General features: G+C 42.3%; 1 protein-coding gene across 2 annotated transcripts; it reads left to right on the plus strand.

Annotated features, from left to right (window-relative positions):
* Window positions 1-465: 465 nt before the first annotated feature.
* On the plus strand, window positions 466-19826 carry leng8 (leukocyte receptor cluster (LRC) member 8). 2 transcript variants are annotated; one of them, XM_041232186.1, is made up of 15 exons: window positions 466-760; window positions 5273-5426; window positions 5926-6054; window positions 7091-7171; window positions 8079-8517; window positions 8795-8936; window positions 9392-9577; window positions 10037-10309; window positions 10593-10730; window positions 11229-11568; window positions 13979-14080; window positions 14559-14627; window positions 15863-15992; window positions 16303-16510; window positions 18808-19826. In XM_041232186.1, the coding sequence occupies exons 1-15, from the start codon at window positions 720-722 to the stop codon at window positions 18968-18970; spliced, it is 2595 nt and encodes an 864-aa protein (XP_041088120.1). In that variant the 5' UTR covers window positions 466-719; the 3' UTR covers window positions 18971-19826. The 2 variants fall into 2 exon arrangements, with proteins under 2 accessions (XP_041088120.1, XP_041088121.1); XM_041232187.1 differs by having other exon boundaries at window positions 8795-8921.
* The last annotated feature ends 2139 nt before the right edge of the window (window positions 19827-21965 follow it).

The following is a 21965-nucleotide window of genomic DNA, read 5'->3' on the forward strand; positions in this document are numbered from 1 at the left end:
TTTGACACTATAATATAATTCCTTCTTCTTGGTGTCTGGCTTAGTTCAAAGAAAATATTGCAATGAGTTTAGACGGTCAGTTGTCTCGTTATGTAGAACTCAGACAGACAGTGCAGGTAAATGTTATCACAAAACAAACTAATAAACTCGGTGTCGGTCTCTGCTTGTACCGAGGGGGACAGAGGTCCAGGACTGAACGGGAGACAGGTTGACCCGGGTTCACACCCGCCTTCCACCTCTGTGTGGATTACACTCGCTCTGTGTGATGCGCCTGCCTGCGTCAACAGAGGTGTAGATGAAGCAGGTAACTGCAGCTGTATTCAATTTAAACTAAGGTCAACGGCTTTCATTAAAAACTACATTTCCCAGACGCCTTTGAGAGAGTCGGTTCTTTGTTAGGATGGACTGCTCTTTTCACCAATAGGTAACGCCTAATCACAGGAAAGGGCGGTTACCAGGGGGAGGTCTTCCAATAGGAAATCGCAGCTTCCATTTCGCTGAGAGATTTTCCATCGTTTTTATTTCAGGTCAACACAAGTGGATCGATTTTGTGTTTTTTTTTTTACTTCGGTCCCCCCTCCCCCCGTCCCAACACAGAGAACAATTAAAACCAAGTAAAGAAACCATCTGAAAGGCGAAATAAACAGTTCGTTTCCAGTCTGCTGTTGTGTGCTCGTTGAAAAGCCTCCTCTTCAGAGGGGAGGACGACCAGTGAGAAAATGGCGGCGAACCCGAGTCAACAAAGCCAGGCCGCAAGCTGGTAAGATCGTGTAAACAGATCATTTAAAAGACTCTGCTGGGCTTTAAATATTATGCACTGCTTATATAGGTGCGATATTACACGGATTAAACGAGTGTCTGTTTTATTGTGTGTGTGTATATATATATACACACACGCCATTGTCACCGCTGTGAGTGTCCGTCCGTCTTTGCCACAGTAGGTTATAGTTGTTATATTAATGTTACAGTAATCGTTGTATTTGTAAAACTTGACTGTTATCCCCGTAGAGAGAATTTTAAGACAATAGGGACATTTCACACTGTAACTGTTTTGGTTTTTTTTAAGTAAAATGTTGATACATGTGTACATCATTCCGAGATAAGTTCAACGTAACACTTTCACTTAAGTTACTCTGCCAGCCATATACGTTTTATGTTGTATTTGCGGTTTTTTTTTTTGTTTGTTTGTTTGTTTGTTTTTTTAAGAAAAAAGGTCAATTATTTCTGTTTTCCTCTCACGGAAGTCTAATATTTAAATGATCAGGAGTTTGAGCAGGGTTAGAAACTCGCACTAGCCCTGCTGCTGCTGCACCCAGTCCTGGGGTTCAGAGCTCCCCTCAATGAAGTCTAGTATTATTATTATTATTAATATTGCAATGATCAGGAGCCAGGAGTTTGAGCAGGGTTAGAAACTCACACTAGCCCTGCTGCTGCTGCACCCAGTCCTGGGGTTCAGAGCTCCCCTCAATGAAGTCTATTATTATTATTATTATTAATATTGCAATGATCAGGAGCCAGGAGTTTGAGCAGGGTTAGAAACTCACACTAGCCCTGCTGCTGCTGCACCCAGTCCTGGGGTTCAGAGCTCCCCTCAATGAAGTCTAGTATTATTATTATTATTATTATTATTATTATTATTATTAATATTGCAATGATCAGGAGCCAGGAGTTTGAGCAGGGTTAGAAACTCACACTAGCCCTGCTGCTGCTGCACCCAGTCCTGGGGTTCAGAGCTCCCCTCAATGAAGTCTAGTATTATTATTATTAATATTGCAATGATCAGGAGCCAGGAGTTTGAGCAGGGTTAGAAACTCACACTAGCCCTGCCGCTGCTGCAGCACCCAGTCCTGGGGTTCAGACCCCTCATTGATCAGGAGCCAGAAGTTTGAAAATACTGGCTTCTGATCATTTCAAAAATAATAATACTAGACTTCATTAACGGGAGTTCTGAACCCCAGGACTGGGTGCAGTAGCAGCAGGGCTAGTGTGAGTTTCTAACCCTGCTCAAACTCCTGGCTCCTGATCATTGCAATATTAATAATAATAATACTAGACTTCATTGAGGGGAGTTCTGAACCCCAGGACTGGGTGCAGCAGCAGCAGGGCTAGTGTGAGTTTCTAACCCTGCTCAAACTCCTGGCTCCTGATCATTGCAATATTAATAATAATAATACTAGACTTCATTGAGGGGAGCTCTGAACCCCAGGACTGGGTGCAGCAGCAGCAGGGCTAGTGTGAGTTTCTAACCCTGCTCAAACTCCTGGCTCCTGATCATTGCAATATTAATAATAATAATAGACTTCATTGAGGGGAGTTCTGAACCCCAGGACTGGGTGCAGCAGCAGCAGGGCTGGTGTGAGTTTCTAACCCTGCTCAAACTCCTGGCTCCTGATCATTTCAGTATGAATAATGGACTTCATTTAGGTGTGTTCTGAACCCCAGGACTGTGTGCAACAGCAGGGCTAGAGTGAGTTTTTATCTCCTCAATGAAATGTATTATTTTAACAATCAAGAACCAGGAGTGTGATGGTAAATAATTGTTGCACTGTTAAACATTATTATTATTATTATTATTATTATTATTATTACAGTAAACCAGCATGATGACTTATTCATGCTGTGATTGAAAGTCTCTTAATTCAGAGCAGATTTACAAAAGCCTGATTTTATTCACACTCCTAGCCCCTGATCATTCTAATACAAGAACAGCATTTTACGAACTTGTACGAATATGCAGGTAGTCGATCTTAGTAATTGGTTTGCGCAGTTCTAGTTGGACCGAATAGCAAAGCGGCAGTCGACCTCAGAAACGTGTAACTTTTAACGCAGTGCGACCTCGGAAACTCTTCGGTTTCAAAGTAGGAGCAGCAGAGTCACGTATGTGTTGTCCTGAAGTCTGTTCTGGGTGTGAACCAGCAATGTCAACATTGTAATATTTATGTTTGAATTGTATTGTTTGCAGGGCTGTCAATTAATCGCAGTTATAAAATGGGATGGGAGAAATCTGCGTCCTGATTGACTGATAGGCATTCCAAGCCGTTGAATTATTACAGTAAAAACAAGCCCCAGAAACTAAGGCTTTTTCAAACAGATCTTATTGCGCCGAGCGTTTTAAGAGAAATAATTCTGAATTGGCCACGATTTTATCCCCAATGAGAACAATAATAATACAATGTCAGACGCCCTCCGTGTAAATTAACTTGTTTGGTGACTCCAGTGTCCACACATTCCTGGAGGATTTAGACTGAAACAGATCGGCAGTGGAACCGACAGCAAGAATAAAAATGAACCCGTGAGTGCTCTCTCAGTACTGCTGGGATTTAATACAATTGAAGTCCGTAAAGAAGAGAGGAATACTAAAAAAGGAATCGCTTGTGCTGTGTCAGTTTGTAATGATTGGTCAACACAAACAAAAAATATGGATAGGAAAACTGCACGTAAGACTGAAATAAACACAGTTTTAAGAAGTTTCTTTGCTGAAGTGATAAAGTCAGTACTCAGTTACAAGCTTCCGTGTGGGCCAGAATCGTTTTTTAAATTCTCCCGCAGTGGGACGATGTATAAACCTAATTTCAGATACCCACTTTAAAAGAGCAAACAGCGTCTTCATTCCTGTCATGAAAACTTGCACGTGACAACAAAAAAGAGAAGTCACCTCATCACCCTGCTGTGTCCCTAACAGACTTCAGCAAACTCAAATCAGGACACAGATATCTCCCATTTTGTAAGGTAGTTTAAGCAGCTATTGGGCACCAGCTAAGAAAGACAGGAAGTCCTGAACTTACATCCTCTCTGCAGTACTGTTGTCAGCTCAGAAACAAACTCCCCTACTTGCCAAACAGCGCCACCTACTGCACAATCTGTGCAACTGTGTAACCAGCCATTTAATTTAGAAAACTGCATTCCCTGGTACAGTCAGCTTCATGAGACAATACTGAAAATATTCTGATAATGTTAATACATTCGAATAAATTAAATTATTAAAAATAATTTATCTATTAAATTCATTGCAACTATTGCATTTATGGGAACTATTCCTAGCGTAGTAATATTTAGGAAAAAATAAACCTGTATTCATTTTAAAATAAAAATGTGTCTGTCTCTTTCTAAAATGTAGTAACCCATTATATAATCAATCAGTCAATCTTTATTTAATATAGCACCCTTCACAATAAATTGTCACAGGGTGCTTCACAACAGAACAAAACAGCAGTTGTTTGGTGAGCACAAAAAACAATCAATAAAAATGCAAAACTATACAGGTAAACTGCAGTACAGTACAAGGTAATAACATTTCAAATATAAACAACAGATTATAAAAATGTCTTCAATCAGGTTTTAAAAACCGCTACAGTTGGTGCACTCCTGTCTTGACCCTCTTAGCATACAGAAATTAATTTCCTGTGGCTTCATTTTAGTGCATTCCAGGATCGAATGAGTTGAGTCCTCGTTAAATATAAAATTAGTAACGGAACCGCCTTGTGTATCAAAACACTCGAACTGAGAGACTTGTTAATGGGAAGTTTATTTTTAAACTTTGATGGCTCGTTGGATAGAAAGAGAGTTACTTGTATCTACTGTCAAAGTGAGTTCCAGTATCACAGACATGCATCTACAGCCTGCAGTACAGCCTGCGTGCTCAGCATGGTTTCACTTCACAATTATCACTTAACAGACCATTAAAAGTACAACCAAGTGTGTTGTTTTTTAAAATTATTTGCAGGTTATTGAATAAAGCGAGTAACTTGAACAAAAATCTCGTCTTGGACGTTGTTTGTACACTTCGTGAACCCCTGCCGGCTCCTGCCGAGAGTGAGTTTAAACTTTAGCAGCTTACACTTTGTATGCTGTCTGCTGTAGGACACGTGTGTTTTGCCTTTTATTCTTTTTCGGGTATTTGAATACACGGAAATGTTGGCCCGTGTGTATTTGAATAGGAAACATTGTGATTTAGCAGTTGTTTCAAAGAATTTAACAACAGTGCTGGATTGTAAATAAATATAAAACTACAATGAGAATTCAGAAATAGGAAAACAAGGTTTTCATGCTGGGTTGTTTTTTGGATGATGATAATGATAGCATCTGTAATAAAACAACAATAAATGAGATTGATGCCGTAATTGTGTCAATTACATATGCGATTAAAACCATGATTAACAGAGATCAATTTTGTGAATCAGTCCTACTTGTTTGAATTGATGAAGTAATTGTGAAGTATGCAGTTTCAGATGGAATGTGTGTGTGTGTCCCTCAATCTCATCCTTCCCCGCAGGCCCCAGCAGTATGGTACCGGTGGGGCTGGTTCTGACGGTCCGATTCACGAGAACCCAGAGTGGGAGAAAGCAAGACAGGCACTGGCGTCAATCAGCAAGAACACGGCCAGCTCAGCAGCCAAGACTGCAGCGTCCAATCAGAGCACAGCGCAGGTAAGGGACAAGTCCAATCGGAGTGCAGCACAGATGAGAGGGAGTGAGAGACTACTCCAATCAAATAGCAAAGCTGCCAGGTCTCCACCTATGTTTAAACACCAAGGTCCCTGTATCATAACAAAAGTGTGTATCGTTTGTGTACGAGACCAGAACCACAACATTGCAGTTCACCAAGTGGTTCTTGAATTAAGTATAGGTGTTTTACAGTTGGTATGAATACATTCTCTCCCAGACTCTTTTGTCTTTTTTAACACAATTGTCCTTCATTTAAAAGATCTTATTCCGCATCACCCAAACATCAGGATCATTACATGTATCGTGACATCAGTGTATCTTTCTACCTCGACTCGCTGTGATTGGAAGTAGCCATCGACACACCCCCCCTGTACGATTCGCTACCTTGTGTGAAGAAAGCATCACAATTAATCAGAAGCAGTGAAATGTGATTCCCGTAACTGAACTGACTGCTCTGTTGTCTTTGTGTGTGTATTGACAGGCACCTCAGTACCCAGCAGTGCAGGGTGACTCTTCGAACCTGCAGCAGCAGCAGCAATATTACCAGTGGTACCAGCAGCAGTACAGTGGCTACAGCTACCCCTATAACTACTACTATCAGATGCCTGCCGTGAGTCCTGCTTCCAGAGATTAGAGCTGCTTGATTTCTGTTTGCTTTCCTGTTGAACACTTTCAGTGTAAAGGTTTTAATTCCTGCAATACATTTGTGCTTAATGCTGTTTGTTTACCGGGTGTGTTTCAGTTTTCTCTCCTCAACCCTTAGCGGTCCATTTATTCAGCGCTTGTCAAGCGCGTCGGGTCCAATTTATTTTCACACGCGCTGTTTATTTTATACACGCTGTATAATTTTTTTTGTTTTCAGAGTAAAACAGGTTTAAAAGGCACTGCATGGCAAAAGGACACTCAGTACTGCATCTCCAGCCAAGCCCCACCCCTTGTTCGCTGTATTTTTCACATCTCTCGTCATTGTCGTGCATACTGATGCTCTCACTCGTTTTCACCTCAGTAATGCAATCCAAGTCATCATTTTACTACTGTAACATCTCAAAAAGCTCTGCAAATGTCCATAATATTCTTTGAGTGCTGGATGCAGAAGCAGCTATCTCCTTTATGTTCGTGTTATCTCTGTTATCGTTTTCGGCTTCATTCGGCTCCTATCAGTCTCACTTGGCCATTGAAAGGTTTTCTCGGCTATTTCCAGAGAAAAAACGACTAGAGACCTGTGCTTGACGTTTGTTTGTCAGACAGGGTCCAAGACATCGGACTGGAAAGAGAAAATTGTAATGTCGGACCTGGTCCGACACAGGACCACAAAGAGTTAAAAAGTCCTTTGTTCTCCACAAGCCGAATGGAAGGATTGTGTAATCTGTGGAGATCCCTCACGGCTGTGTGTATAGCCAGGGTGAGCGATGGGTTATTGCTGCTTGAAGACTGGAATAATTGCAACCCTAGAAGAACAGCAATCGCATGTGTGCCGGGTTCTAGTGTGTTAAAGGGAAATTTGTAATCTCATACCTGGTCCGACGTAGGACCGCAAAGGGTTAAGGTGAAACTCATTCAAACTTATAACGTGTCTAGAATGTTTTTTCATGGCTTGTAACCTCCGTTTCCTACTCTCCTCCCCGTCTCTCCTCATCCCCTCTCAGTATGGAGGTGGTTATCCCCAGCAGGGTCAGTATGCAGTCCCAGGCTCCTACCAGCAGCCTCCCACCACTCCCACTGCACAGGTGAGACACCCTTTACTGGATATGCTAAAAACAATCTTAAAATGAGTTTGAGACACGAGTAGCGCAGCACAGAAACCAGGCTAGATGACACGCAGTGTGGAAATTAACTTAGGGAAACTTCTATACAGAATGGGGAGGGGTGAAATGGGTTTCAAGGGTAACTTAGCCGCACTGTTGATTCTGAGTTGTTGGGATCCTTTTAAAACCTGACTTTTTATAGCAGGGGTGCTTGTGTGAGTTAGCAAACCTGCCAGTGTTAAATTAACCCTTTCCCTGCCCGGATTGCTTTAACCTCCACATTTTGACATACGAACTTATAGTTAGTAGACAGCTGTGTTCTATGATTCTCTCCAAAGTTCCATTAAAGGTGGTGTCCAGTAGGAAAACAACCATTTCACTGCCATATTATTTTATACAGAGCTCTCACTTTGATATTGTAATAAACTCACTCTCAGACAGTGTAATTTACTAGCTGTATTGTATGAGTCTAGTGAATTACAAGTGTGCGCCTCCCTTAGATAGAAACGGTCACCAGTCCTAAGAGCTTGATGCTGAACAAGAGTTTTCGTAAACTGGTGCTGCACGAATTGCTTGTTTTCACAGGGGCGGCCGTTGGTGTTGATTGGGCTAATTTACCATTCCAGCTGAAACGAGTGAATAAACGGCTGCTTGGGTTTGTGATGATCGTTGCTTTTCCTGGACTCTGGAGAACAGCGATCCACACAAGCAGCTGGTAAATCAGCCCGATCAACACCAGTGACCCTCCCCTGACTGTCGGCTCCTGATTTCTGCGGAGAGTTCGAGCCCAATAATCGTTTTTTGCAGCCCTATTGTAAACCCTTATTTTAATCTCTGCACCCAAATATAAAAAAATATTCCATTCCTCTCGTTTCTCTCTCTCCCTCAGCCACCATTGCCTCCAATGGATGACACCTCCTTCCAGACTCAGTCCCAGCCCTCTACCCCAAGCACCCCCCAGTCCCCTCTCACCCCTACCCACTCCCTGGGGGCATCGGGAGGAGGGGGGCAAAAAGAACTGTCGCAGCATAGCAGCCACCCTCACAACCAGCAGCAGAGGAACCACTACCCTCAGAACTACCAGAACCCATCGCAGCAAGGCTACCAGAACCAGGGGTCCAGCGCGGGCCAGCACCACTATCAGAGCCCAGGGCACGGGTTCGGGGCCCAAACCGGGCCGAGCCAGCAGCAAGGCTATCAGAACCAGGCTTCGGGCCAGCAGTTTAATCAGCAGCAGCACCAGAATTCTTACTCTGATGGGGGGAACAAGAAAGGGAAAGGAGGAGTTCAGCAAGGACAGCAGCAGCAGCAGTGGCAACGCATGAAACGTGAGCTCACTTACGCTGTTTTCAAGGCGTGTTGTTATTATTATTACATTGTTATCTAGGGGCTTTCATTGTTTATTATTAGAGCTGCACAAACCAGTTTGGCTCAAGCTCTCCACAGAAATGAGGTGCTGACAATCAGCTGATTTCTGTGGAGAGCTCAAACTGAATTGAATAATCAGGTTGTGCAGCTCTAGTGATCCTAATGTTGTAATTTATTGGCTAGGCTCTTATCTTTTATTGTTGTATAATATGTTCAATCTTTTCTCTCTGACTGAAGAGGCTCCTGGTACAGGTGCAGTGAAGTTCAACATTCAGAAACGCCCATTCGTGGTGGCCAACCAGAACTTCCCTTCCCAGGAACAGGGCAGTGGATTGGCTGGCTTATCGGCGACATCACAGGACAGGTGGGCGGGGCAAGAGTAAGTTTGAAAAGGGGGGTGGTGGTTAGGGTTACATTTTGTTACACATTATTGACCATTGATGAGAGGTTTCACATACCCCCAATTAGCATTAGTATTGGAATGCCGTACCTAAAGTTGTGATTCCTATTGCATACCAGCTTCACCCATTCCAGGTTTTAATACGAGCTTGGTCAGCCACAGTGTACAGGTAACAAGCTTGGGTGTGGAGAATTAAAATGAGGAATGGATCAAACTGCTATGCAATGGTGAGACTTTTTTCAGTTCCTGCATTAGGTAAGATTAGTTCTAATGGGGGTCAGTGAGACCAGCTGACTGTATTGTTATTATTAAGCAGCGATCCAGTCTTAAAAAAAAAAAAAAAAAAAAAAAAGTTTTTGTTTCAAGTAAGATTAACATTATTTTTGTCAGTAAAAGTCAAAGTGTGATGCTTGTTTTTCTTGTTCTCTGGTCAGTGTGAGCGTGACCCGGCCCGAGGACTGGCCCAAGGCGATGAAGGAGTACGTGCAGCGCTGCTTCACAGCCTGCGAGTCCGAGGAGGACAAGGACCGCACAGAGAAGGTTCTGAAAGAAGTTCTGCAGGGCCGATTGCAGGACGGGACAGCCTACACCATCGACTGGAGCAGAGAGCCACTGCCAGAGTAAGAAAACACACACACACACAGAGAGACACTGCCAGAGAAAGAGACGAGACATAAACACACACATACTGTCAGAGTAAGAGACACACACACAGAGACACTGCTAGAGAAAGAGACCAGACACACACACACAGAGTAAGAGACCAGACAAATACACACTCACACACTGCCAGAGTAAGAGACCAGACACACACACACACCGTGTACACTCTCTCTCACACACACACACTCACACAGAGAGACACTGCCAGGGTAAGACACCACACACACACTGTCAGAGTAAGAGACGAAACACAATCGCACACAGAGACTCTGTCGGAGTAAGACACCAGGCACACACACGTATCAATTTGTTACTGTTCCAAAATTTTAAATCCATGGTTGGTATTCCCTAGAGGGACTGGACCTGCCTAATCTCTCTCTCTCTCTCCTCTTTTTTTTTCTTCTCTTCTCTTCCAGACTGAAAAAGAAAAATCCCTGGGAGGCGGTGCCTTCGCAGAGGGGCGTGGAGCCTGTGGGCCAATCTGGTGGAACTGGAGGTGTATCTGCGAGGGGTGGAGGCCGGCTCAGGGGCGGTGTCTCCTCGTCTGGCTCCTCCCACTCCACCTTCAGCCCCCACAAGCTGGGTAACTACAGGAATGTGTTCACCAAGGAGCAGAGCTCCTCCTCCAGCAGCCGCTCCAGATCCAGGTCTTCATCCCCACGCAGGAACAGGGGCAGGCATCGCAGGAGGTGAGGGAAGCATGGCAGCTGGGGGAGGCACTGTAGGAGGGAAGGGGGAGGGATACGGTTCCAGGTCTTCCCCACACTGGAGAGAGAGAGAGAGAGAGAGGAGAGTGGGAGAGGGTCCAGATTGATAGTTACGCCACAACTGTCTCGTGGTGACTGCTTGCCTTTTGCTTTTCCGAACACACTGTGGGCATATCTAAGCGGGGGAATCTGTCTGCGTTATGGATTTCCTGCAGTAAAGACCTGGTAAAATGACTCTGTTTTGTTGTTTTTCTCTCCCCTGCAGTGACTCTGGCTCTCAGTCTGACAGCAGCATCTCCTGTGAGGCCAGACCTCCGCTCTCAAGGAGGAACCAGAAAGGAGGGAGGGGAGAGAGAGGGAGAGGGAGGGGCAGAGGCAGAGGCAGAGGAAACCGAGGACGCAGGTAAGAGTGAGAGGGAGGTACAGTGGTAGCCGCAGCCAGCTATAGAAATGTGGAAATATGGCCTGGTACTCTTCCCGGTAACACTGAAGTCAATGCAATATGTAGTTTTATTAACAGCTAAATTACATTATCTGACTAGAAACTGGTTTGCTGCAGTTTTAGTTATTTGGCAGATGCATTTATCCAAGGTGACTTGCAGGTGCTAAAGGGCAGTACAGGGTTACAATGCAAAGTTAATATTTAAATAGTGTAGTTTACAGTAAGTGCAAATAATACAATATGAAGTAGGATGTTCAAGTTACTTAAATGTTTTAGCTAACTTGAAATCTGCATCTGTTTAAGAGCTGCAACCAATTAAGGTCTATTTAAGCAAATTACCAGTTCAATTAAGGGTTTAATTTAAGTAGTTGAGGGTCCCTGGTGTAGAAGAAGCAGAGGAGGAAGCAGGAACAGGGGTGAGGAAGGGGGCGATTATATGTATTTATTTTCTTCGAGCAGGAGTACGGACGACTCTGGGGCGGGGGGTCCTCAGACTCAGAAGCGGGCCGGCGGGCGCAGGAAGGGCGGCTGCGCGGGGCTGGACTTTGAGGACCCGGAGCGAGAGTTCAAGAAACAGAACCGGGCAGCGAGGTTCCAGAGCGTGCTGGGTGGGAAGAGGCTGAGGACAGAACCGCTTGTGCTGCAGATCAACGCCTTTGACTCCCACAGCTCCCAGCAAGGTGGCGGGGACGGGCTCGACTGGGAAGAGTTTAAGATACTGGGGACCAGCCAGGACATCACCAAGCACTACCTGAGACTGACCTGTGCGCCAGATGCTTCCTCTGTCAGACCAGTGCAGGTGAGAGAGACTTAGTGTGGCTGTCTGTGTCTGTGCTTGTGTCTTTTGCTGTTTGGCTCTGTGTGTGCGTGTGTGCGTGCACGTGGTTGGCTGTGTGCGTGCTTGTTTTTCAGTGATTTCTGGGTCGACAAAAAGTGACCTGGCTTTCACAGTGTGACTGGCTGCAGTAAGTCCATGTCTTCAGAGAGTAAGATGCACTGCAAGGCTTGTGTCCAGTATGACCAAAGCCAGAGTGGAACATTTGTGACAGCGTAATCTACCGATTTTTAAAGCGCATGAAAAATCAAGTAATCATAACTCAGGGTTTTCCCTGCTTTTTATATTTTTGTAGTCACTAGTGACTAATCATGTCAGCAAACTTCACTGATGAAATGCAGTCGTTGCTACAGGTGTAAGACTTCCCTGTCCTCAAGGGGTGTTATGCATCCTGTTTGTATCCCAGCTGTACCTTAAGTTACTGTAATAGACTGGTAGACAGATCTATTGCATACACACTGTTGTGTAATACATTATTAATGGATCATAACAATGTATTTTATTTCCTTGTTTATTTTGCAGTTGTTTTGCAATATGACAGTAACCCATAACACAGCAGTACTACAAAGATTACAGTATCATTTTTATAACCTACCAGGTGCTTTTAATATAAAAAAGAAATCCTATTCATTTCAGGTTTTCCTTCTCTAAATAGTACAATATCTTACAGTTGTTACAAGGCAGTAACTAAAATCCTATTTAAAAAATACAAAAATTTCATTTTGACAAAATACGCCTTTTCAGTAATAATCTAGAAATAAGACTTTTCCATTGATAAAACTAACCCTTAGCGGTCCATTTATTCAGCACGTGTCAGGTGCATCTGGTCCACTTTATTTTCACACCCACTGTTTATTTTTCATGCGCTGTTTAAATCCCCGTAAAACCGGTTTAAAGGGCATTGCAATGCTAAGCGACATCAGCACTACATCTCCAGCCAAGCCCCACCCCGTGTCCACTGTATTCATCACATCTCTCTTCATAGTCATGCATACTGATCAATCCTCTCCTGATGACTCGTTTTATCACCAAACTCCTCAATAATGCGATCCCAGTCATTATTATTTCTATAACATCTCAGAAAGCTCTGCAAATGTCAGTGATATTCTCTGAGTGCTAGATGCAGAAGCAGCTATCTCCTTTATCTCTGTATGGTGCAGCTGCTAGGGCTATTGCTCACACGCCCATTGGACTGAAAAGGGAAAATCTTAATATCGGACCTGGTTCGACACAGGACCGCAAAGGGTTGAAATGTCAAATTATGCATTTGCTTCAGCTTTCCAACACTGAAGAGGATTTTCAGCAGCTCTGCAGTACATTATAAACACAACCCGGCATACCATTATACTCTTCTATTTTGACACAAGTATGCTTGAAGAATACAACTTGTTATATATTTTTTTGTAATTAATGCAACATACAATTCTAAATATTGGACATTTCTTAGATTGTATCTTACTTCTCTTTTGCATACCTGCATTGTCTCTTGCTAGATGTGCACCTCCAGATTCTGACACATACTTTTAGAAAACCAGGAGCAACTTCTGCTCTGGATCAAAACGCTATAGTGCTCTGCCCTTCTAAAACCCAAGTCTGGGAAAAACAAATGGAAGTCTGGAATTGTGATGTTGAAAACGTGTATGAACCCCTCATGCCCATTAACAGGTTCACACGTGTCGCTTTAAGTAGCTTTATTGGAGATCTATGAAGTCAGTGAAAGCAAAATCAGGGCTAATAATTTAGCTTTTTAATTTCACAGTAACCTCTGAAATGGCTGTCAAGTGAGGTTTTACTTTATGTACATGAATGTCTCTGACCTGACTTCGCTAGAACAGAATTCGATCCCCAGTCTGAGTTCATTCTGTTCTTCTTGTTGAGGTAATATACAGTCTGTATAGCTGTTAAAACGGCTTCCTTTTCTTTTCTGCATCGCTCTTGCTTCAGCAGCAGGTCTTTTGTACGGCCGTGTTTTGTTAAATGATCTTTTAAAAAATCTCAGCAGCTTTTCATAAATGCATTATTTTTCTTTGCTGCGGTGCGATAACTACAGTTCACTAGAATATTTTCTGCATCATAGACAACCCATGGGGAAAGATTTCCAGCATGTCTGAAACTTTGCAGTTTCTTTTATGAATGTGAATCAGTTGTAATCACTGAGATCTGTGGAACGCTGATTGGTAATAAAAAAAGTTCAATTTTTTAGGAAAATCAAATTTAAGCCTCATATTTTAGGAAGCTAGGTAGATAGATAGATTAGTATTTCATGACATTATTTTAGCAGTTTTGTTTGTTTACCTATGTTTTATATTGGCTGCCTCTGTGTTGGAGATCTTGTGTTGGGTTGATGACTCTTCTGTATGTGTGTTTGATTCAGGTGCTGAAGAAGTCTCTCATCATGGTGAAGACTCACTGGAAAGCCAATCAGGATTATGCCTTTGCCTGCGAGCAGATGAAGTCAATACGACAAGACCTGACGGTGAGGAGTTAGAATAAAGACCCCAACACACATACAAACTATGACAGCTATGTCTATGAAAAACTCAAAGTTTGTAAATTCAAATTAAAGTTTAGACAGTCTTTCTGTGTCTCCATTGTAAACTCAATGACAAACAAGTCGTTTTTAATCTACCCCGTGTTTTTTTTATTGAATTGTTTGGTATGTCTAAAAAACATATCTAGCGCTTTTTCTGGTTGTGATGAAACTTGCTAAGGACCTTCTTTATTGACAGTATCTGAATCCCGGGGGGGGTGTGGAGGCTGCCTGTCAAATTTCCATTTTTCCACATAATTAAATTCTACATGATGCTAATGTACTGTGCAGCATAAACACCATTGTTCTCAGTTAATGAAATGCAAATTACAAAACTAGAGCATATGTATAGAGAGAGAGAATGGGGAGGGGGGTTAGATTATTATATTAACAATTTCAATGTAATGTGTTTTCTTTGTTTCAGGTCCAGGGGATTCGTACAGAGTTCACAGTGGAAGTTTACGAGACTCACGCCAGAATAGCTTTAGAAAAGGTGAGCTTTGAGAAACACGCTTTCCTTTTCTTGTGTAGATTACTATAGCAGCTGATGAGTTGCTACCTTCCGTTAAATTGTCCTTTGCTCAGTAGCTGAGAATCAGCTTGTTGCAGGCAGTGTCGCGCAGACAAGTTCACTTCTTTTAATAAAAGCGGCAGAGGCAAGTTTGTTCCCGAGTGTTCCACTTCTAGTTGTTAGAGTTCTTTTAAATATAGAAGAAAATTGCTTCTGATAAAAACAATGTATCCAGTGTGGCTAAGTTCTGTGAGGATGAATCACGAAATGTTATCAGTTGCAAATTTTATTAACCCTTTGCGGTCCACTGTCGGACCAGGTCCGACATTACGATTCCCTTTCCAGTCCAGTGTCGGACCCTGTCCAACATCATCGAAAAGACATCAAGCACAGGTCGCTAGTCGTTTTTTCTCCAGAAAAAGCCTAGAAAATCTTTCAATGGCCGAGTGAGACAGATAGGAGCCGAATGAAACTGAAAAAAAGGGGGAGTGTGAGCAATAGCCCTAGCAGCTGCACCATACAGAGATAAAGGAGATAGCTGCTTCCGCATCTAGCACTCAAAGAATATCAGACATTTGCAGAGCTTTTTGAGATGTTACAGTAATAAAATAATGACTGGGATTGCATTATTGAGGAGTTTGGTGATAAATCGAGTGATCAGGAGAGGATTTATCAGTATGCACGACTATGAAGAGAGATGTGATAAATACAGCGAACAAAGGGTGGGGCTTGGCTGGAGATGCAGTACTGATGTTGCTTAGCATTGCAGTGCCCTTTAAACTGGTTTTATTTGGGGGGTGGGGGGGTGGGGTATTTTAAACAGTGTGTGTAAAATAAACGGCGCGTGTGAAAAGACACTGGACCTGACGAGCCTGACAGGCACTGAATAAAAGGGTTAGGACTGCAAAAGGGTTAAGAGTGAGTGTCATAACAGGTGATGTCAGACGAATTGATGGTGAAGGACAATAAAACACACTTAATCACTTGGTCTTGTATCACGACACAGACGCGAATTGCAATGAGCTGTGCTCTGGCCTTGTATCATGTTACAAATGGCACGTACCTGTATAAGAAAGAATCATGATTCACAGATAAACAGTGAAATAGGTAGACCCCCCAGCCCCTGCTGTATTAGGGTTGCAACAATTATTGTGATCCTTTTTTATATAGCTAGATAAATGGATGGATGGATGTGTGTAATCAGTGTCTTGTTCCAGGGTGACCACGAAGAGTTTAATCAGTGTCAGACCCAGCTGAAAGCTCTCTACACAGAGTCTCTGTCTGAGAATGTGGGAGAGTTCACTGCCTACAGGATACTGTACTACATCTTCACCAAAAACTCTGGAGGTGAGTGTGTGTGTGTGTGTGTATAAATTCACTGCCTACAGGAGAGAGGGTGAGTGTCTGCCTCACAAGATGTCTCGCATGTGTCCCTTCCTTAGACCTCAAATGGGAACTGGTCTACCTGTCTTCTACAAGTCTGTCTCCCTCCCTCTCGGACATCAGGACAGAGCTGGCGTTACTGACTCATGAGCTCAAGTCTTCCTGCTCGCTCTCTCTCTCTCAGATATCACGACAGAGCTGGCGTACCTGACCCGTGAGCTCAAGTCTGACCTCTCTGTCTCTGTGTGTGTCTCTCTCTCTCTCTCTCTCTCAGATATCACGACAGAGCTGGCGTACCTGACCCGTGAGCTGAAGTCCGACCCGTGTGTGTCTCACGCTCTAGAGGTGCGCAGGGCCTGGGCTCTGGGGAACTACCATCGCTTCTTCCGGCTGTACCGCTGTGCGCCCCGCATGGGTGCATACCTCATCGACAAGTTCCTGGACAGGGAGAGGAAGCAGGCGCTCAAAGCCATCATCAAGAGGTATGTAATGGGGGTGGAGGAGTTATTATCTGTAACCATTAAATACGCAACAGCTGTGAATTTAGAGATACCGAGAGAAACTTGATAAATTAAAACTCAGTCGAGGAGAAGTCCTTCTCAGTGTCTTCATTGTAAATTCAGTAGCAAGCCTTTTAGTGTGTGTAGTGAGTCTTTTGAGAGACCTTTGTCACTGAATGTGCAATCAGTCAATCTTTATTTTATATAGCGCTTTTCATAGTGGCCCACCATTACAAAGCGCTTTACAAGATGAGGAACAATGCATAATACATTAAATACAGTGAAATAGAGGGCATAGCACATTAATACCTAGAACCACCATGTGGATCATTTTGACCCATACATTTTTAAACTGCTTTGTTATGAAAATGAAAGACATGCTATCGGATACAACTCAAGTTTTCTTCACAGTTAAACATTGGCATCACAGAAACACCGTATTTAAATGTAAAATTAAACATAAGGCTTTATTTTCAAAATGAGTGCATGTACAGCACGACTACAAACAGGCAAAAAATATAATACACATTTCAAAAAATTTATGTACATATACGCGTGTACAGGTGTGGATCATTTTTGCAATTCTGGCTATCAAATATGATATGATAAAATTCATGATATTTAATATATTTAGGGAAAGTCAAAAATGGACACACACATCAGATTTACAACAGGAGTCATTAACCCTTTGCGGTCCTGTGTCGGACCAGATCCGACATTACAATTTTCCCTTTCCAGTCCGATGTCTGGACCCTGTCCGACATCATCAAAAAGACGTCAAGCACAGGCCTATAGTCGTTTTTTTTTTCTTCGGAAAAATAGAGAAAACCTTTCAATAGCCGACTGAGACCGATAGGAGCCGAATGAAACCAAAAAAAAGGGCGTATCTGATAGCCCCATCCACTACAGAGATAACACTGACATAAACAAAGGAGATAGCTGCTTCTGCATTCAGCACTCAAAGAATATCAAGACATCTGCAGAGCTTTTTGGAGATGTTATAGTAATAAAATAATGACTTGGATCACATTATTGAGGAGTTTGGTGATCAGACAAGTGATCAGGAGAGAATTGTTCAGTATGCACGTCTATAAAGAGGTATGTGAAAAATACAGTGAACAAGGAATGGGGCTTGGCTATAGATACAATACTGAGTGTTCTTTTGCGGTACAGTGCCTTTTTAAACCTGTTTTACTCTGGGGTGGAAAAAAAAAAGTTAAACCGCGCATGTGAAAATAAATTGAACCTGACGAGCACTGAATAAATGGACTGCAAAGGGTTAACAACAGTGGGTCAAATGGACCCGCGTGGCGGTTCTAGTGTTAGACAAACCAGTAAAAAAATAAACAAGGAAATACATTAAGTGCAGGTATATCACAATGCAAATACATTAAGTACATGCATATTATATTACACAGAGTGAAGACACTGAGTCCCAAAGCTTTTACTTGGTAGACAGTCACATTTCCAGCAGTGACTGCTTTATTTCTGTATTGAGTAAGGTGTAGCCCAGCACCCAGTCCTGGCTCTCAGAGCTACCTTTCTTGTTTGTTATATTTTTAAAATGAGCAGGAGCTTAAGTGGGGTTAGAAACTCATACTAGCCCTGCTGCACCCAGTCCTGGGTTTCAGAACTGCCCTCAGTGAAGTCTGATGTTATTATTAATGTTGAAATATTCAGGAGCCAGGAGTTTGAACAGGACTGGGTGCAGCTGGGCTAGTCTGAGTTTCTCAACATTGTAAACATGCTGTTAATTATATATATTTATAACTGGTGAGCAATTTTTTCAAAGGGCTCATCCGTTGATATTTCTGTGTTGCCGTCCGGTTAGTGACGTACTCGTCAACACCACAAAACTGAAAGTATAATCGACAACAAACAACACACAACTTTAGAACTCCAGCGGGAACAAAGTGCTCAGGGTAGTGTGTGATAAATGAGAATTTAATGCAGGATGCTTGGTTTAGTAGTGCCCAATTCTTTGTGTGGGCTTTACATTCACATATTGCACACTATACCATGCATTATTCTCTTATGTTTATATTAATTGTTATTGATGTGATTCATTTATAATTTGGTATTAATGATATTATTTATATTTAGTACCATCTTCTAATATTATTGATATGCCTGTTTATTATTCATGCTGTTGTCTTATTCCTGAATTGTCTCGCTCTAACCTGTGTTTTGCTGCTTTCTCTCCTGGCTCCTTCTCCGGGGTTGTTTCTCCTCTTGTTTCCCTCTCTCCCGGTCCACTCCTGTGCTGCTGCCTCGGGTAGTTTCCGCCCCGCAGTCCCGGTCGAGTTCATCCAATCAGAGCTCACCTTCCCGACGCAGGAGGAGTGCGTGGCGTTCCTCGACGCTCTCTCAGTGTCATACGTGGGGACCGACCCCTCCAAAGTAGATTGCAAGCTGAGCATGGCTGTCCTGTCCAATTTCTAAAGGAAATTAGCACACGTTTGCTCTCCTAACCCCTGAATAAGTCAGTGTTAAAGTACCCCAGTGAATCCGGCAGCCCAGAACCAGGAGGTGGAGGCACCAAATGGCTGTCTGTTTCTAAACCAGTATAACTTGGTGACTTTTTCTTGTCTATACTGGCTTTTAGCTATTGTATGCAGCACACAGAATCCATTTTGGTTAGAAACGGATACAAAGGAGGGTGGTGGGAAAGGGAATAGAATGGCTGCTGCTGTGCATTGTGGGTGCAAAGGGTAGAGGGCACAAAATGGCTGCTGTTTACTTGGTTAGGGCTTTACAAAATGGCTGCCGCAGTACATAAAAGTAATGGAACTTCACTGTGAGACAAAAACGCTTGCAGATTTAGACAGCCTGTCCTTTTCCAAGTTTTAGGGAAAACAATTAGCGTCGGACCACTTTTGAAATAGCCCCCCCCTTCCATTTAACCAAGGATTCTCTTCTGCCACCCAAGCAATGTCTATACCAGCTTACAGCAGACAACATGGACTGTGTTAAAGAACAGGTCTGTTCTAGCTTAACCCCAAGACAAAATGGGCTTCAGATTAAACATATTTCCAGCTTGTCCGATACACTATCTAGATACAGAGCTCTCCCTAACTTGCCCAGCCTAAAAAACTGATGCTGTCTATTCTAGCTTAAACAAACACTCAGTATTAACACCACAATACACTCTATCACAATACAATATGGTCACTTGGGAAAAGCTATTCCAGTAGACACACATGCCTTGTAGGAATCTTCTAGTTTGCCATACTGGGTACAGGAACAGCTTATATATATATATATATATATATATATATATATATATATATATATAGCTATATAGCCAGCTCGAGTCTGCCAGCTGTCAGCTCTTTTCTAAAATATTCCTGCTACTAAAATAACCATTCTAGTTTTTATCTACTCAGCTTTCTAAGCTTTTAAGTAGGAAACAGTGGGCGACCTCCTTGCCACATTCAAGATGGCAGCCACTACTCAGAATGGGTTGAACCTGGGTTGTACAGCTGTGCCACAACCAAGATGGCTGCCTGGCTACAGGCAGGGCAACAACTTCGCCACAAGCAAGATGGCTGTGGAGAGTGGCGACTGGTGCCTGTTCTGCTGTGTCACAACCAACATGGCTGCCTCTACCATCCACTGTACATGGAAAGCTACACAAGGAAGCAAGCAAGTTCTGAGCTGAATTTAATTTTGTATTTGTTTTAAATACAGTAATGCTTGAAGATTTTCAATATCATTAGAAACCTTCTTTCTCCCCACACCTTGTTTCTGTCCACTAATTCATCCCCAACAATATGCATTTTGATGTTCACAAGATAATCAAAGTAACAGAATAGCAAATACAATGTTAAGGTGCCAAATCCAGTTTCTGTGAAAGCTGTGAAATGTCTTAGACTGATAATGGTGTTGGTTTTTCTTTTGATTTTGGGATTTATTTATTTTTCTTTCATTTTTCAGGAGGTAATAAATTGTTAGTTTTTCCAGGAGTTTAAAGTGCATTTTATCTTATTTTGGAAGTGTTTCAATTAATACACGTTGCTTTAGAAAGAAATGTACTGTGTTTTTTTTCCCTTTAAAATGCTCAAATCTGTAAGCAGCTGTTTTAAATTTCAAGTACACTAGGGAACTGGGTTACAGCAGAGTTTGTAGTCAGATACACTACCTCCAAAACCTTACTTCAACTATGCCATGGTAGAATCTAAATCAAATGGATTTGACCCCAAAGTTTATTTTTTTAACCCATTAGTTTGACTTTTTCTGAGTCAAACTTATGTTTTCTGTAAAATAGGATTAAAATCTAATTTTTACCAATTGGCTTTTTTTTAATATAAAATCTGTATCTGTGTTTCAGTGTGTAGAAAACCTAATTTCACTTTCCTTTTTAAATAAGGCTTTGGTTTCATTTATTTTTAGATGAGTTGAAAGATTAGAAAAACATGAAAATTAAGTCTAGCAGTCTTAAACTACTGCTACACTGTAATTCTAGTGGAGTATTGTTATTTCTAAAATCACTATTCTTTTGCAGTCTTTACACAGTCTCATTCTGTTCAATTGATCTGAAACTGCAAGGGAATTTAATCTCGTAATCTTAATGCTGTTCAAATGTAAATCTTGTCTATTAATAATAGACTACAGTTACTGTGCAATTCTAGCACAGTCTAGCTGTAAACTGCAGTTACAGTAATTCTAGTGATCTTCAAGTGCAGGTTCAATGCAATTCTAACGGTCGACTGCTGTGCGATTCTGGTACAGTGAGACGTTACACAGCAGATTCAGTGCAGCTTTTCTGTACACCATTGGAAGAATGTGAGATTAATAGTGGTAGTGCCTCTAACTACAGCTCTGTCCTAAAAACAAACTTTTACTCAACTAACTTGCTGTGAAAATAAATGACCTTGGTAACGAGTTATCGAACCAGCTTCCCCAGTAAGAGTTGTGTGCCCATCCCTCTCCCCCCCCCCCCCCGCCACAAAAAAAAAAAAAAGATGGTATTATGTCTTCGTTTTAGACCAGATTACCATTATACATATCCAGTCCAGTTCCAGCCATTCTTGCATCAGGGCATTTTACTAATTAAAAGGCATTGGATAAGTGTGCAGGCAGGTTGCGTTTTTGAATTGGGTCAAGTCGTTTCTTTTTGTGTTGCATTGTTACAGACTGGCTATGGATTGAAACGGTCCTCATGGTAATTGGTCTCCGGTGGAGCAGATGTTCACTTTCCCCAGAGCAATGGCACGGCTGCTGTTGGTTATACGTAGGTGACACTGTAGTGGAGCCTGTAGAGATCGGACAGTTCGGGTACTCCTGTACTTTTACTCCTGTTTGGGGTTTTTGAAAAAACTAAAAGAAACTTGGTAAAAGTCATTTGACAAACATTTTGACAAGAAATCTTTCCCAATTATTATTTTTATGTTCTAGTACAGTAGTGATCTTAAACTTCAGTTGCAGTGTAATTAAA

The sequence above is a fragment of the Polyodon spathula genome, chromosome 29 (assembly GCF_017654505.1).
Source record: "Polyodon spathula isolate WHYD16114869_AA chromosome 29, ASM1765450v1, whole genome shotgun sequence".
NCBI lineage: Eukaryota > Metazoa > Chordata > Actinopteri > Acipenseriformes > Polyodontidae > Polyodon > Polyodon spathula.

What these genes read in the sequence shown, in the direction of transcription:
- leng8 (XM_041232186.1), top strand. Translation starts at nt 720, where the DNA reads ATGGCGGCGAACCCGAGTCAACAAAGCCAGGCCGCAAGCTG. An exon ending in ACTACTATCAGATGCCTGCC is followed by an intron (nt 6,055 to 7,090) that starts GTGAGTCCTGCT and finishes ATCCCCTCTCAG; the next exon opens with TATGGAGGTGGTTATCCCCA. An exon ending in AGAGGAAACCGAGGACGCAG is followed by an intron (nt 10,731 to 11,228) that starts GTAAGAGTGAGA and finishes TTCTTCGAGCAG; the next exon opens with GAGTACGGACGACTCTGGGG.